This window comes from Toxotes jaculatrix, chromosome 17 (assembly GCF_017976425.1).
Source record: "Toxotes jaculatrix isolate fToxJac2 chromosome 17, fToxJac2.pri, whole genome shotgun sequence".
Lineage (NCBI taxonomy): Eukaryota > Metazoa > Chordata > Actinopteri > Toxotidae > Toxotes > Toxotes jaculatrix.
The window spans coordinates 9005636-9021940 of NC_054410.1; the positions used below are offsets into that span (position 1 = coordinate 9005636).

The 16305-nt window shown below is 44.9% G+C and overlaps 1 protein-coding gene across 5 annotated transcripts in view; it reads right to left on the minus strand.

The window, feature by feature from the left end:
• Positions 1-16305, minus strand: part of meis2a (Meis homeobox 2a) — an 80289-nt gene that overhangs the window by 40248 nt on the left and 23736 nt on the right. For 4 of the 5 annotated variants that reach the window (XM_041060914.1, XM_041060916.1, XM_041060918.1 and 1 more), the window contains exon 8: positions 6345-6490. In XM_041060914.1, coding sequence (XP_040916848.1) covers positions 6345-6490 — 146 coding nt within the window. The remainder of the gene's footprint in view (positions 1-6344; positions 6491-16305) is intronic. The other variant, XM_041060915.1, reaches the window with a different exon arrangement.

Genomic DNA, 16305 nt, shown 5'->3' on the forward strand with positions numbered 1-16305 from the left:
TAATCACCTCCATGCAGTGGGAATGTCGTAAACAGTCCCTATGCGAAAGCACTCATTTCTGCTACTTCATTAAACAACCTGCATTAAGATGCAAACAGCAGGAATGAAAATTAACAGGGAGGGAGGAAAAAGGAAGGAAACATGAGGTGGAGGGAGGAGAAGCAGTGGGGTTACACAGGTATCCCTGCATTTCCACATGCACAATTACATGATGCTCATTTTGAGTATAAGTACGCCTATGGGAATTAAAAAAAAAAAAAAACCTGCAAATACGTCTTCCCTTTTTGCAAGCACACACACACTGCATGGTGTATGCAAAGCTAATGTGCCATGCTTCATATGTCAGGGGATTCTATGTGGGGTAGTTGGCTTTGAAGTGGAACTATGACAGATCTGGATTAGGGGGCAAAGTGTAAAGGTCTGATGTCGGAGCATGAAACGAATTAGGGCTTATTACGTTCTAATGCTGCACTAAACCTCTGGAATGGCTACCAACTATGCCAGCACACACTGTAAACAAGGCTTGTGTCAGTCATAGAGCTGTGACACTCAAACACTTGGAAATGAATACAAAGCCGCTCTGCAATGAGATGGCAAAGTTGATGCAGCCCGTCGTATAATTATACAACCTGTGAAAATGGGAAGTCACTGGATCCCCCTTCTAAACTTTCTTTTTTTTTTTCTGCACTCTCCTTCTATAAAAAAAGCATCTTGTTGACATGTAAGGAAATTTGTTAATGGGTACTGACAAGGAAGGTTAAATTCTTGTGTAAAATAAAGAATTTCTTGATTATCATTTCACTGTAAAGTCTGAGTGTTTGCATTTAAGTGTCTTTACTTGTGAGGTCTGTCCATGCTGTGGTAGCCCCTCTGTGGTAGCCCCTCTGTGGAAGAACAGATGGCAGACTGAGGTGGCTTGTGTCTGTTTACCAGGGTGGCTGAGAAACCAGCATAAGAACACAGTGACTAGACAATAGCTAGGCACCAAAGCACAGACCCCCCACCCAACAAAGATCCCCTCCACAGTCATTATCAATGACTTTCAGTGACTCCTGCACTTAACATCACCAAACTATCATGTCATATTGTCGCTCACATCTGTTTTGCAAACACACACAGACAAAGCAATGGGTATTGTCACAAAAGTAACGTGATGACTCTTTTTCCTGCATCTCCCACTGATAGTCACACATTTGGGCAGTGGCAGTGAACCAAACTGTCGCCTGGGTTGCTACGGGTGACTGGAGAGCTGACTTTTGGGCTCCAAGGCAAACGAGCACATGACAGATTAGTGTGTGGGCCTCCTCCAGGCTTCCACCTCTGTGACCCTTAGGAGCCCCCTCTTTACCCCCTCCTCACCCTTGCTCTTACCCCTAAACCCCCTTCCAGCTTCTCCTTTGTCTCCAACGTCTCTTTATCAAAACTCAAACAACAACCTAAGGAGGTGAAAATCAAACAGATTCTGAATGTGCGTCACTGAAACACAAAGTAACTTCTTACTAATATTTCTGACTTTTAAAAACTTTATTTTTTGTAATGTACAATACTATTTCCAAACACAAATAGATGTAAAATCCAAACAAATCAGCAATGTAATTACACTAGTGTACTAAGCATAAATACATTTTTTGAAGTATTGTGCCATGTGTACTGGAAAGATAAAGTCGGCAGCAACAAATATGGAATAAACAGCTTTCAGCAGTTCAATGTAAAAGGAGGAAGGGCTTGGTATTTCAAACTGTTTGCAGATGTGTGTCTCCACCAGTTAAATGCTGCTTGTACTGGAACAACACACAAGGATTAGAAGGACTAGAGGAGCTTAAACAAAACTGGGGATACTACTGGGCTGACTGTTTAGTCTACACAAACAACATGCCCTCTCTTTTCGAGGGATGGACTTGTACACTTGTTTATCGTATGGGACAAACATCCGTTGTCAGGGTTCGGCCTTGCCTGCGCCCATGTCTTGTGAATGACCCTAGCTGGCTCTTTTATGTGCGTCTATAAAGGGCGGTCGAGAGAGCAGCTCCCATAGGAGGGCTCGACCTGACGATGACACCCTGTTGTCATGGAGACTAATGCTATGTTGGGCTTGGATGGGGGCTTGGATGGGGGCGGGGGGGGGGGGGGGGGGGGGGGTGCAGCCACTGTCACTAGTGTATCTAATGATGTTTGCAGCACAATGCACTCATCTCCTCACAAAGTGTGATGTGCCCTCACTCTGGTTAATGCCTGTATTAACAGGGTTAATATGGCCATGGTGGCATCTTTTGAGCTCTGCCGTGAGAGCACAATAATTTTCATTTTATAGGTTCAGTCAAAAAAACTGTTTATGAGTCAATACGGTGGTGTTACACTTCGGAGGATAAAACACAATTATGTACTTTTTTACTAATAACTATATTTAAGTACCATCAATTATACATTAACATTTCTCATCTGAACACACAGTTCTGCTGCTCACAGTACAAGGACTTTCCAAATGACCAAGGGATATATCACTTCCCTTTCAAGGAGCCCAGGGGACCAATACACCTGGCTTAGCAGCTTAACAGCATTTCCCCAAACACCCAAGCCAAAGGGTGGCCCAGCACAAAACCTGAGACGCTTGATGCTTGAGAGGGCTACCTACTTACTCATCTGACTGACCACTCTCCCTCATTCACTCAGTCCCTCCCTCCCTCCTTTAAGCTCACACGTGCACACGTGTGCAAACTCTCAACTGGCTTGGTTTGCTCCTGAGGTCTCCTATTTATTTTCATAGGTGTTTGAGGGTTTACACTAGTCAAAAGACAAGGCCAGAGCCCAGAGTGGTATCTTTGTATCTGAGTGCTTCCTGTTTTCATTGCGAGGCCGACCCTTGTCTTTACAGGGGTGAGTAAGGGCTAGCAGGGGGTGAGAGGGAAGGAAGGCCAGGGGCACCAAGGGGCTAATTGTAGATTTTAGAGTTTGCTTTTGCCAAACAAAAGGGCATCACCTTTTGCAACAATAAGAAAAAACTCCCATCACTGCCTCTCTATTTCTCTGTTTGGCCCCATCACTTTTCTTCTATCTCATGTTACCTCTATCTACCTCTATCCATCCCTCACTTCCTCTCCTGAATTCTGTAGTCCATGCTTTTGAAGTGCAGTAGAACATTTTACCCCTAACAGTGAAGTTTACCTTTCTGATAACATAATCTCCCTGTAGTATTGAAAAGCTTATACCAACACTCTGGGATTTCCCTTCCACTAATGTGGCTGGAAGACATCCAGAAACTCATGGAGAGGGAGGGGGGGTATTAGAGAGAGAGGAGGGGTGGGTGGGAGGATAGAAGGAGGGAGTGGAGAGACAGTCTGGCCCTCTTCTGCCAGCTAACACCAGCTGATCTGTCCAGCCGTTTGCCAATTACATATGGGGCATTTAAGGCTGCCAGATCACATGCTCTCTGGTGCATGTGCATATGGCCTCAACGTTAAGGAGGTCAGAGTTATCACAGCCTCTCCACAGCATAAATGTGGCATATTTGCATATTTTGTGAGATTTTTATGGCACCAATAACCCTATTTTGCCCTCAGGTGGAATGTTGGCATCATAGGGTTTATGGTAAATATGAGTGGAAATTACTTTCTATATGTGACTGTCCTGAAGAAAACCGCCCTGTGATTTTTCTCAAGAGAGTGTGAGGTCAGAGTGAGGCGACGGAGGGTGGGAAGGGGAGAGTGAGAGGGCAATTTTGTTATACTGAATCCAAAAGCCAACAGTTGTTACTATTGGCCTGTGTTGTTTTTCTGTGTCTGAAGGGGGGTCCTATCCTTTTGAGCTTTTCAGAGGATGTGACAATGGCTGGATGTTGAGAACATATGTAGAGAGACCCCTGTGGCTCATGGAAGAGGAGCTCCATGCTGGCCCTGCAGTTTGAGAAAATGCAAGGCCGCTCCTTTCACTCCTCACCTCTCAGTTAATGAATGCGTGAATGGCAGAATGCCGCTATAGGCCATTCAGGGGCCAAAGTCCCCAAGAATTCACCCTTGCACAAACGCATCCAGCAATGGCAAATACATTTGCTTAACAAATTAAAAGAAAGGAGAACGGCTAATGGGCGTGTGAGTGTGTATGTGTGTGTGTGTGAGAGAGAGAGAGAGAGAGTTTATGGGTGGGAGAATTGGATGGTGAGAAGAGAAGGGGGATAATTCAATTAGTCCTCTTCCTCAGAAGAGAAATGAAGGCAGGTTAAAAGGGAGGGATTATTATTTGTACAAGACTGGCCAGGGCTTTACACAAAAGAAACAAATAAAGATTGGAGAGAACATCTACAAGCAGGGGATGTGATAAAGGAGAGGGTCGGAGAAAAAGAAGGCCTTGAAAGCTCCTCTCTGTCTGAATTAACCAGCTCTCTGAAAAACGTGCCTGTGCCCAACATTGGGCTTCCCCTCCTCCCCTTCTTTCCACTCTTTCAATTCAATTTTAAAACAATTCTAAAGAAAATTGTTGGCGACTCTTCCAAATGATCTGTACGCGTTACTCTGTCTTTCTCTCTGCTGCTTTTGCAGAGGGAGGGTGCTGAAGCTGTATGAGACTTTCACCAGGAAAGATGGTAAATCATGATGAAATTTCTAGCCTAAACTCACATAAGGTGCATTCACGCGCCTGCGAATATAAACATACAGTAAATTCCACTTAAATGAAACATTTTCACCGTTTTGTTTGTCCCCTTCATACTCAAATAATGTATTCTGCTCCAAGATCAGGGGAGGAAAAGGCCTAAAGCAGAAAAAGAACTGCTCTCAAATAATAAAAAAAAAAGAAAAAAAGTCTTGCTTCCCTCCTGCTCTCAGCTTCTGAATGAAGCTTGGTGTGTACGTTTTGGTGAGAGCTCTCCAGTCAGGGAGCGATGGAGCTGTGAACAGCTGTGAAGTCATTTTGATAATGATGAGAATAATAAGCATGCAGACTGGCGTGGTGGAGCCGCTAAGGCCTGCGAGGCTCAGGGCTTTGCTGTTGCAGCTTCACTGCTCCTGAATAGATAAAAGTGATTAAAGCACTCCTGATTATCCCTGACCAATATGTAATGGATTTACAGCCCTTTCAATTAGGCCGTATTTGCTGGCCACTCATTACTTGGGCTTTTGGTTAGATAATCAGGGTACAGGGGCTTTGGGCAGGGAGTGGGCACTGTTGGTTGGGTGTGGGCTGGGGAGGGGTACATGGTGCTCTCTTAAATGCATGGATGATCCATAGGGCTGAATCTCTAAACTAAGTCTCCTCTACTTTCTCTCTTTCTATCTCTTCTTTTACTTCTCCCTTCCCCCCACATTGTCCCTCCATCTCTGGGACAGGGAGCCACGTGTTCAGAGAGCAGCTTATGTGTCCTGGCGTGGCCACCTCCTCCTGAAATCTGACCTGCATTGCAAAATCAATACAGCCTGATGTTCTGATAATGTCCTGACATTAGGAGAGGATGGGGGGGGGGCATGTGGTCCACCCCCTTATTCTTGACACACACAGACACAGACAGACAGACAGAAAAGCTGATTGGAGCATAACAACTAAGCAAAAAGTATTTCATTATTTTACCAAGTGTGTTTGAATAACTGCGGTAACTGAATATTTAATCCAAGTCATGTAGCATCACTGTGCTTAGCGAAGTGAAAGAGCTGTCTGACTGAACTGTTTGGCAAACAAACAATTTCCTCTAAACTGTGGAGGAGAAATCTATTGCACCATCTCAACCTCAAATATGAGCTAGCGTATCACCAAGTCAACTGGATTTAGAAATGTGAAACTGATCAGGAGCTGAACACATTTAATCTTAACTCACTCAAATGAAAAATAAACTGCAGTTTAAAGACATGGCACAGCTGTAGGCCTGCAAATCTGTACCCATAACCATCTATATACAAAATTGTGTTTTACACTGATCAGACATAGCAGTTTAATAAAGCTTTATGTACTCAGCCTAAATCTTTACACACCTTCACATGCACGATCGTTCTCCAGTAAGCACCACTCTTTGTCTTAATCTGCTCCAGAAAAACTTCAGACCAAACAAACAGCACATCTCATCTCATATTGGAGTAAATGTCAGAGATTGTTGGGCCATCTCCGGCTTACTCAGAGTGTGCTGAGCAGAGTAAACAGTCCAAACTGATTAGATTGACCAGGTCACTGTGTCTCTCTGACAGGTGGCTGACAGGTGAGCATCACAACTCTGCCGTCACTCACTCCCTCAGTAACGACGAAGTGACAGCTGTGTGTGTGTGCATGTGTGTGTGTGTGCCTGCGCATACTTTTTTGAGCATGTGTGTTTCTACCGGGGTTATTTTCATACAAGCGCATCCCCAAAAAGTAATGGTTTTGCTTACCGTGAGATGTTGGAACAGCCACGCCCTCATGATGTTTGTGGCCACCTTGGGGAAAATGCCACGCTTTTTCTGCCTCTTCTTATCCTTGTCTGGATCATCATCATCCCCTGTGCCAGGCGATGCAACGCTGTTGTCTAAGCCATCTCCTGGACGGAAACCAAACCCAGGGTTAAATAACATCCCAGACCACACCAATGACTCAGTGCATACAACGAAAAAAATCCTGATCTAAAAATTCTCAAAGCTGAAACAGAAGTACAGATAGTCAGAGCTGAGTTTAAGGCTTATGAAAGATGGATAAATGGACAAATACCACGGATACCTATGAAGGAATTCAAAAGCATTGCACTGAGGCCGAGAGAATTGCCGCAGCAAAGCCAGTGTTATGTAGTGAAGATATGGAGGTAGGGGGATTTAAATGGCCTTAGACGAAGGCCTGTACAGAGAGTGAGGGGTTTACTCAGAGGCCTAGCTGAGTTGTTCTATACCCCAGAGCACGGGAGAGGGGAATAGGGGTTAATAACTCTAATGTTATGGTTGGACACTGAAACACTGGGGTCCTCATTCCAGTTCTACAGTAGGAGGAGGAGGAGGAGGAGGAAAGAAAAAAAAAGGACAAGGAGCCTTCAAGTACAGTAGAGGCTTGGACTCATGTCATTAATTCAATTAAATTTGCATGCTTGACATAATGTAGAGCATTTTTTTTTTGTCTTTTGAAGAGAGCCGAAGGGGACAGAAAAGAGTTGCAGCCATGTACAGTAATACACACATTCACAAAATCATGTTGCATGCACAGACACACATTCACACACAAACAAAACTCAAAGGGGCTGATAATTCACAGCATACAGTTGAGACGTATGAGTATTAAAGTAGGGATGTGATTTGGGGTGGTTCATTGTTGCACTTCGATGCACATAATGGACTCGTCTCCTTCCCCCACCCCATCCCAAACCCTGACTGTCTTAGTCCTCCTCTCTGACTCCCATCCCTTGCAGCAACCCCTCCCCATTCCGCCACAAGATTAGCATGACAGGCCAGCAGCAGCTTCGCCTGCATTAATGTCCGTCAGTGTTTGATTTCAAGAGGAAAACATGCATATACCCAGGCACGATTTCTCCTTTAAATTAAAGTTTCCATCTTTGTCCCTTGCCTTTTTCTTCTTCCCCGGCATTAATTGTGCATTAGCAAAAATGATTTACTTTTAACAGTCATAGTTATTTTTTCTTGCCCCCGGGCACAAATGCCTTGAAAGCCTTCCTTGAGGGCATCTAAATTATGTATCTGAAAAACTCCTCCACTAAGGCAGAGAAGGACCCTTACGTTCTCAAAATTCAGACTTGCATGTCCTCCTGTTTTTGGGGAGGCATCAATCACAACCACCTATACAAGCCTTAATCTTGCATAAATATTTGAACTAATAACATTAAAAAGGGGGAAAGAAAAAGGATCCAACTGGTGGCGTAATCAAATGCAAAATAAATGAAGAATACAAGGACAGCAGGGGCCCTCACTTCTAACTACTTTACCCACTTTCTTTTTCTTTTCCTCCCCCTTGTTTTTCCCTCTCTCTTTCTTTTCTGTCTGTGCACAGTGTTTTCCTTCCACATCATTAGTGCAGAGCCACACGAAAGAGGAAAACAGAGAAGTGCCGACTTTGCGCTCCCTGTGTGAGGTTAAAGAAGCAACAGCCCTCCTGAAGGACATATGGGAATGGGGACACAAACTAGGGGTGTTGTAATTGTAGAATGGGCATTCATTAGTGGCAAATGCCGTAAATCCCAGGCTAAGTACGAATCCTTGTTCAGGAAAGCCTAAAACAATAAACTCTGGTCTGGCCATAGCCTACCCTGACTGTGAGGGGCTTCCTGAGAAACGCGACCCAGACGGAAGTCAAGTCAAACTCCCCCAGTTTGCTTCCAAACTTCAGTAACAACACAACCAGTGAGCTGTGAATCTTAACCACCCTCCCCTTGTTTCTCTGCTTTTGAGCTTAACTGAATAATGTTGATACACAGTTTGGTTGTTTGTTTGTGTGCCGCTAGGTTTTGTGTTGATTTTCGAGCTACTCTCCAAATCCCTCTCCTGCTGTGAGCAGTCAGGCTCATCCAATGGAACCACACAGTGGCCAAAAGGCTGGCAGATTAATTTTATTGACGTTTCCATTTTCACTGCAATGCGATAGCCTCCCCCCTGGCCAGGGCCAGAGCGACCCATGCGTATTTACAGACTGACCTGTCACTTCATTACCCAGCATGCTCGCTGCCTCCTGCCCTAGCCCGCGAGGGTGAAACCAGACTCCAAGGCTTTCAGCTCCTCTCTGCCTCTGTCTTTCTCTCACATGTACATGGATACTGTCATGTGTGCACAGATCAGACATGTGGCATTTGAGCATAAATTCTGAGTGTCAAAAGTTATTTTTTACTTACTATGTGCATGCAGAAAAATGTATATTCTAAATAGAGAATGAAGGAAAATCAAGTGTGGAAAGAAGGTGAAAAGCAAGAAAGAAAAAGGAAGAAAAAAGAGGAATGAAAAGAAGCAGAAGGAAGAAAAGAAGGAGTAGAAAAAGAATAAAGAAGACCCAACTTGCACAACCTCATTACATCTAAAGGAGAGCTGGTGCTTTGCATCCACCCCCACTCCTTTCTTATGAGCGAGAGAAGGAACGCTGCAGGGCAAATTGTCCCAAACGCTAATGGCTTCTGACTGTTCCCTGGCAACTCTGCCATTCTAACCTGTGTGGATGTGCACTCTGAAAAAAATGGGAAAAGAAAAAAAAAAGTGCAGGGCAGAGCAGGGGGAAGCGTCCCATCATCTGGCCATGTGACACAGATGGGGGTTGGCTATTAGGAGGCAGCCGAAAGGCCTAAGGGAGCCGAGGTGCTGGAGTGTAGCCCCAGGCATTTTTGGAAAAGCAGCGCCCTTGGAGACGGAAAAAAGACAGCCTCCCTCTCTCCCACTCTCTTTCTGTCTTCCCTCACTTTCTTCCTCTCCCCTTCTCCCTCGCCCACTCTATCAATATCTTGACTTAAAGTACTTGCAATGAAAGTTTGTGCATATTTTCATTCGCACGGAAACCAAGAAGGTGTAATCAGGCAAGATGGAAGACAATGACCGGACGCAATGAGGGTGAGGGAGTGAATGAGCACGCTAGCAAACAAACAAGCACAAGTCCAAGAGCGCATTACGCTCACATACATTCCCTCTCTCATCACCAGTGGGTGGTTATTAAAAATGCATTCAGATATATCTCCCTGTGAGTAAATTGGTCTCAGGGCTGAGCTCATTAACGGGTTGGGAAAGGACTGTAAACACACTGCAACTGTGCTTATCTAATGTTGGCACATTCAGGGTCGCTTCAGGATTTCTTGCACAAAAAAACTGGCTTAGCATAAAGTGTCCTACAGTCCCTGCTGAGAGTAAGGGGGACTTCAGGGGAGTCCTAATGACTCTGGAGATCATGCTTCATGTCTAGGAGGCACCGTGCCCCTGAGGGACCCACTAAGGTCTAGTCAGCCCTGGAAGCATTATGGATATAACCGTGAGTAACACATGCTGCAGCTCTATTGGTAAACCAAGAATGCGCTCCCTCTGCTGCTCTATCATTCCGATATACCCATGCATGAATGAATAATGACTTGTCAATAGCTTGAATACACATTCAAACCCAGTCATGGTTAGTTTTCACATAACACTCAGACTTATTGGTCCCTATACTATTAATACACCTACTCAAGAGCCTCAAGACAAGCTTTAGATGTTGTGTGTGTATTATTCTAAGGGGCTGTGCAGTGATTTTGCACTGGGAGGCCCCAGCGTTTGTTTCAGGGTAATGAAGCAAGAGTGTAGAGGCAGTGGCTTATGGAAGCTGTGGTTAAAGTGACTAATTACAACAGACCCCCCACGCCCCCTGCCAACCCAAACTAGTCAGATTGTTCACCCAAGCTCACCCAAATGAGGAGAAGAGGGAAAAACTCACGAGGACAGTTAGAAGGAAAGAGGAGTAGACAGAGAACAGAAGCTAAGAGGTTTGCTGTAGCGGGAGCTCCTTTGGTCTTGTCTACCTTAGCACACCACAGTGACCAGGCCCTCCAACCCTCCCTCCAACACCCTCCTATTACACCACCTCTAGCCCTGCAGGCTTGGCCGCAGAGAATGAAGAGAAAAGAAGAGGGGGATTTAAAGCCTCCCTTTTCCCTCTTTTTCTCCTCAACTTTTCAGCCAACATAAGCGGCGTTTAGCACATTCAGTCCCCCAAATGGCAGCGAATGAGAGAAGCAGTGGGGGCTCCTCTTTTGTCCGTCTGGTTACCCCTTTTATTTACTCTGGATTTACGAAGGGGTCTTTGCTGGCTCTGGGAGCACATGCTCTTGACGCACACACAATCTCTCTCACATACACACATACACAAACACGTTGGGGCTCTATTCACACTAGTGGAATGGCCGGCCCTCTGTTGCTCTGTGCCGACTGGGGATTACAGGTCTTCTGGCTATAACCACATGCTAGCAATATGCTTCGCACTCACATAACATACAACACGGACAAGTGTTAACGAGTAGAACATAATCCCTTTAATGATAAAACACACATTTGAACATCCAGTTTCTAGCAGTAAGTAACTCATCAATGTGTTCGTGTGACCACACACCATATGGTTTACTGTGCTCATTCAGATCCATACAGTAGATGAGGGCCCTAAACGGAACTGTGTTAGTGTGCACCGCTGCAGCCAGTGTTTTACGCTGATTATTTCCTGATCTGTGCTTAAACAAGCAGCAGCCCCTTGCACTGGACCATAAAACAACAGCTTAGTAAACAGCAAGCATGCTGACAAATTGGTAGCGCTCAGGCCGGAGTCATTAACAGCCCTAAAACCTGTCAGAGCAATTACAACAAACTCTCTCCTTCAGCAAGTCTCCCTGCCAAACTCAGATGTCACTTCCCGCCTCCTCTTTACCGCCCCCTCTTACCACTAGGACACTGGCTAAAGGTGAAGGAGAAAAGACTACCACTTTTCCCTCTCCCCTCCAATAGCCATGACACCCCAGAGAAATGAGGACAAACCTCCATCTCAAACACAGCTGTATCTGCATCCTGGGTGCTACGACTGAGTGGTTCCTTTTGCATGAGAAGTAATGTGTAGTTGTCTCCCCCCAAAAACACATCATTAAGTGTTCCCTTAAATGAAGTGGAATAAGAGCTTCTAATTAGATGGGGTTTTTTTTTTCAACGTGTGGGGAAGTGAGGCAGTCAGGCAGTAAGAAAGGCAGGGAGGGAAGGAAGGAGGGAGGTGGGGGGGTTGGGGAGGGGGGGTAGTTGCTCAACAACTCCTGTACCTCTTCTCCTCTCTCCCTTCTCCGCCCCTTCTCTAAGCCCCCTAACCCTGCCATCAGGCAGATATCTCTCTGTCATCCCTGGAATGCTGGAGATAACTATCACCTCTCCACTGATACAAGGCCTCTCTCCTCTCACAGGCACAGTGTTGACCCCACTGTGCACATCCCTACCATACAGGGCGAGGTTGAAGTGGATGGAGCAGAGACAAAGAGAGGGGAGGGGTGAGGGTGTAGGATTGGAGGTAAAACTTGTTTTTAACAGCCAGTTAGGCTATTTTACCTTTTAACCTAAAATATGGGCTGGAGCAAAGCCACCCTCCCCTTTCAGCTTCTCCCCTGGAGCCAAAGGCAAGTAGTTCGTCCAGAAAGGAGAGGGAGGAAGGGGGGGGGGGGGGCAGGCTGCCTGGTTACTGCCTTTTCTCAGAGTCACTGCCTAGAACTTTCTTGATCTTTTCATAAGATTATCATCTGCCAAGAACCTAAAAATTTAGCACAGGGTGCATAAAGTAAGAACATTATCAAAAGCTTTGGACCGAACTAATTAATGGTGTGATTAACGTGCAACCTTCCTATAACAACAATTATCTTATTAAATCATAAAATGGGACTTTGAGGGTAACACAGTGATTTTCTTATGCCTCCTGGGATCTTGATTTTTCTAATACTTTTTATGTATATATGAACACAGAGGAAAGTGCTACTTTTACACAGATATATGCATAAAAGAATGTATGTCAGCAGAGGCAAGACTATGCCGTCTAAAGGGGGCTTTATTTGAGGAGGAAAAAAGATCCAAAGAAAAGAGATGGAATAAAGATGTATAAAAGAAAGGAGGCAGGCTCTTGCAGATGTCAGGACCCAATTTGCATGAATGGCAAAGGGCTAAATTGCAGGGGATGGGGGAGCTACCCTCCACCCCCTCACCCCGCTCTTTTTGGGGGGACTAAAAGGGAGTTGTGATGCCCATGACTGCCCCTCACTCAGCAGACAGAGATCAGTGGCTAATGAAGGGCTTTGGGTCTCCACCAGACATTTCACACTCTCTGCCTCCCTGATAACTCCACCCCACTCTCCCTGCACTCCAACACTGCTGAAGAAACCGCTGCTGCTCTTCCCTTAGATTCCAAATCAAAAGGGGCTAATTGGTCTCACAGGTAATCCTGGTTCATATTTTTTGGCATTTCTGCCTTTATTTATTTTTTTGACAGCAACAGGAAAGACAGGGGAGAGAGAGGGCATGACATGTGGCAAACGGTACTAGGCCAGACTGCTGTGGTAAGGCCTCAGCCTTGATAAATGGTATGCGCTCAGCCAGGTGCCTTGTTTCTTAATAAACAAACTTACAAACCTACCAAGCCTTTCTTCTGTCTACCCAGGCTTCGTCCTTCTTTTCCTTACCCAGTGTGGTACAATAGAACTATTCTTAGTGTCTGGAAAACTGTGTATATTGATACTACTCCCTCTATAATTCATAATTGTTACGATAGAAAACAGGGATGGGTGCCCACAGAGAAGCATACCTAAATCCTAAGGTTTGATGCTGCATTAAATATTAAAGAACAGGTATTTCCCAAAAGCAAGTGGGGCTATGCTGAATTGAAACAAGCATGATCATTAGTAAAACACGCTGCCTCCACACTACTTGCTTCCTAAAAACTACTACGTTGCTCTACTTTGGAATGATAATGTAGTGAAAACAAGAGATAAAGAGACGAGACAGAGTAAAAACAAACAAAGAGATGGAGAGCGCACAGATACATCATATGGATCCATCTGCTAGTGAAGAAATGGCTTTATAATCCCTGTTAGGAACTATTGTATATCAAAGTCTTCTACCTAAACCACCAGAAAGAGCAGCTGTATGCAGGTTGCCAGGTATAACAGAATGTGGTTTTGTGATTCAGAACAGCCTACACTGTTTGAGGCAATGTATTATAAGAGCGTCAGCAGTGATTCTCTACCCTCAATTACAATTTAAAACTAAACAAACAAACTCACTGCTTTTATACGGAAAAAGGGGGAAGACCTGGATTTATTACAGAGATCTTTGCCACACCTGATGGACAGTGGCATCAAAGTTTAACAGAGATGGTGGTTTCTACATAGTGCTGGGAGGGGGTTTGGAAGAGTAAATGGATTAAAAGGTTTATAAATCAACAAGTCAACCATCAGATTGTAGCCTCTGCTCAGCAGCCCTCTCATCAGCCAAATGCCATGAAGTTTTTTTTTTCCTCGCTCTCTTTTTTTTTTCACACAAATGTCCTGGAGGCAGGGAACAAAGCGAGCAGAACTGATTACTGCACTGTTGCCCCGCTCCGCCAGTCTAAACTCTGTTTGGCTTCCTAATGAGCTCACTAAAAACCCAATTCATCACCCATAACCCCTTCTCAACCTGCCTTGAAATCCCCCATTATGGGGAGTCAAGGACAGTCCGTTTACAGACTTTGGGCTAGGGTCAAGGACTGTGATGGGTGGATGGCAGTGGACGTGGCAACAGTTAGGCCAAGGTTATTTTGACACAACGGATATTTCCTATGTGGCTTTTCTGTCCCCCAGCATCTAAATGTGTCCACCATATGCCATTGATTTCCTTCAAACCAATCTTTTCCTTTGATTGCCACACTCCATTGGTTTTATACACCAAAAAATTTACTATTTGAGAATGGTGGGTTGTTTTTTGTGCCCCCCATCCGTTATACCCCACCCCCTCTTTCGCAACACCAGCGGTGTCCCAGACTGTGCGGAGGAATGTCCGGCTTGATGGCTGCAGCAGCGGGAATGTCCCGTTCCAGTCAGCTTTCGCACCAGAGATTTCAAGTTTAATACCCCTTCGTCCCATCCCCGCAAAGACAGGAATTTGGTGGGAAGGGAATGTAGCAGGATGGTGGGGGGTGAGGAGTGAGAGTGGAATACAGTTGATCTATTGAGGATGGGGCAAGGGGCAAGGGAAGAGGGAAAGAGTGAAAAAAGAGAATATTGTAGGTAAATGACAACCTGAGAAGGTAGGAAATGGGATGAAATAGAAAAAGAACGGAGCGAAAATATCTTGACCAGGAGGTGTAGCATAGGAACTGGGTGTTGGTTGGAAGGGGGGTCAGAAATGGAGAGATGGAGGAGGAGGAGGACAGCAGAGGGCTGGGGTAAACTCCCACAGTTCCTCATTACATAGAGTTGAAATGAGCCTCCTGACACCTGAGCTGTAACCAAGAGATTACAGAATTGATGAATCCTTGGTTTAAAATGCAGCTGTTTTATTCTGCTTTAGTAATTAATTCTTTTTCCGATAGTGTATTGATTAAGCGTAGCCCCTGATAAAGTTCAAACTGAGAGAGATCCCTCCAGGGCTTTGGCTTGGCCTGCTCTGGAGAGTCAATGAAAACTTCCTCCCTCCACCTGCATCTCTCTCTCTGTCAGCACAGTTTACCCTCATAAATTAGTCAGATCTGTGAGGAGTGTGGATCTTGTTCAGTTGATACTTGCTTTGTCTGCCCTCTTGCTGATACATTTCCCTGTTATTTTTATACTATCACACCTACACAAATGCAGATGCCCTCACTGACGAGTCCATGTTACACAACTCACCAAAACATTAATTTGGAGAGGTTTTTTTCTGGCATACTAAGATGATACACGTACTCATGGATACAGCTCTTTCACCTAGCAGCTGATTCCTTCGCTTCCTTCTCCCTCCTCCCTCGCTCTCATTCTCACCCTAACAGGGAATCATAGCATACAGAACGAGAGCATCTCCTTTCACAAAACCACTCTTTCATTCTTTTTATCGCTGCGTTTTTCCATACAGCTGTGAGTGAAAAGTCTGATCAACAGAGGGTAGAGCGGGTCTCTCCAGGGAGCCAACTAGCAGAGAAATCAGATACAGCTTTACAAGAGAGTCAGCCGCTCATGTCTTGTCAAGACCCCTCACCTACCGGCTCCTTTACAAGTCAATAACCAGGGCCCAGTGTCCTCCACTGGGCCTTGGCACACATTCACCTCTTCCTATAAGAAGCAGAGGCCGGGTGAGTCCATACTTGTAGATCCCATGGTGTAACACTAAATTCTACATTATTCTTTATGATATCATGGAAATAATGCCGCATATGGCATATCTTGCATAAAGGAATATATCTGCACAGTCCTAGCTGGGGCGAGACACTACAACACAACAATTATCCTCAATACACAACATGGAGTCCTCTGACTTTCCTGTAATGCATAGTGACAAATAATTGGTGACGCCATGAAGACAGAAGAGCCAGTTAAAAGCCTTTTTCAATATTAAAAACTAATGAAAGAGTGAATGAATTATGAAGGTAGAGGGGAAAAATATAATTAGAAGGTGGAAGTAGTGCTTAATACATTTACTCGAGACTATTTCCTTTCGTTAATGGGACTGCAGCATGCGGAAAGGGGGTTTTGACGAGGCTTGTATTGACTGTCCGCCCTGCTCCTTAAGGTAAATCCGGCAGGTCATTTCATTAAGGCCCAATTCCATGGCACTAATTTTGATTTTAGGGGCTTGACAGCTGTTGGCAGTGGAAATTGCTATGGCAAGAACAGTGAGAGAGGAGCCTATTACTGCTGTGAAAAATACAAATTGCAAAGCCTGGGTTCAAATT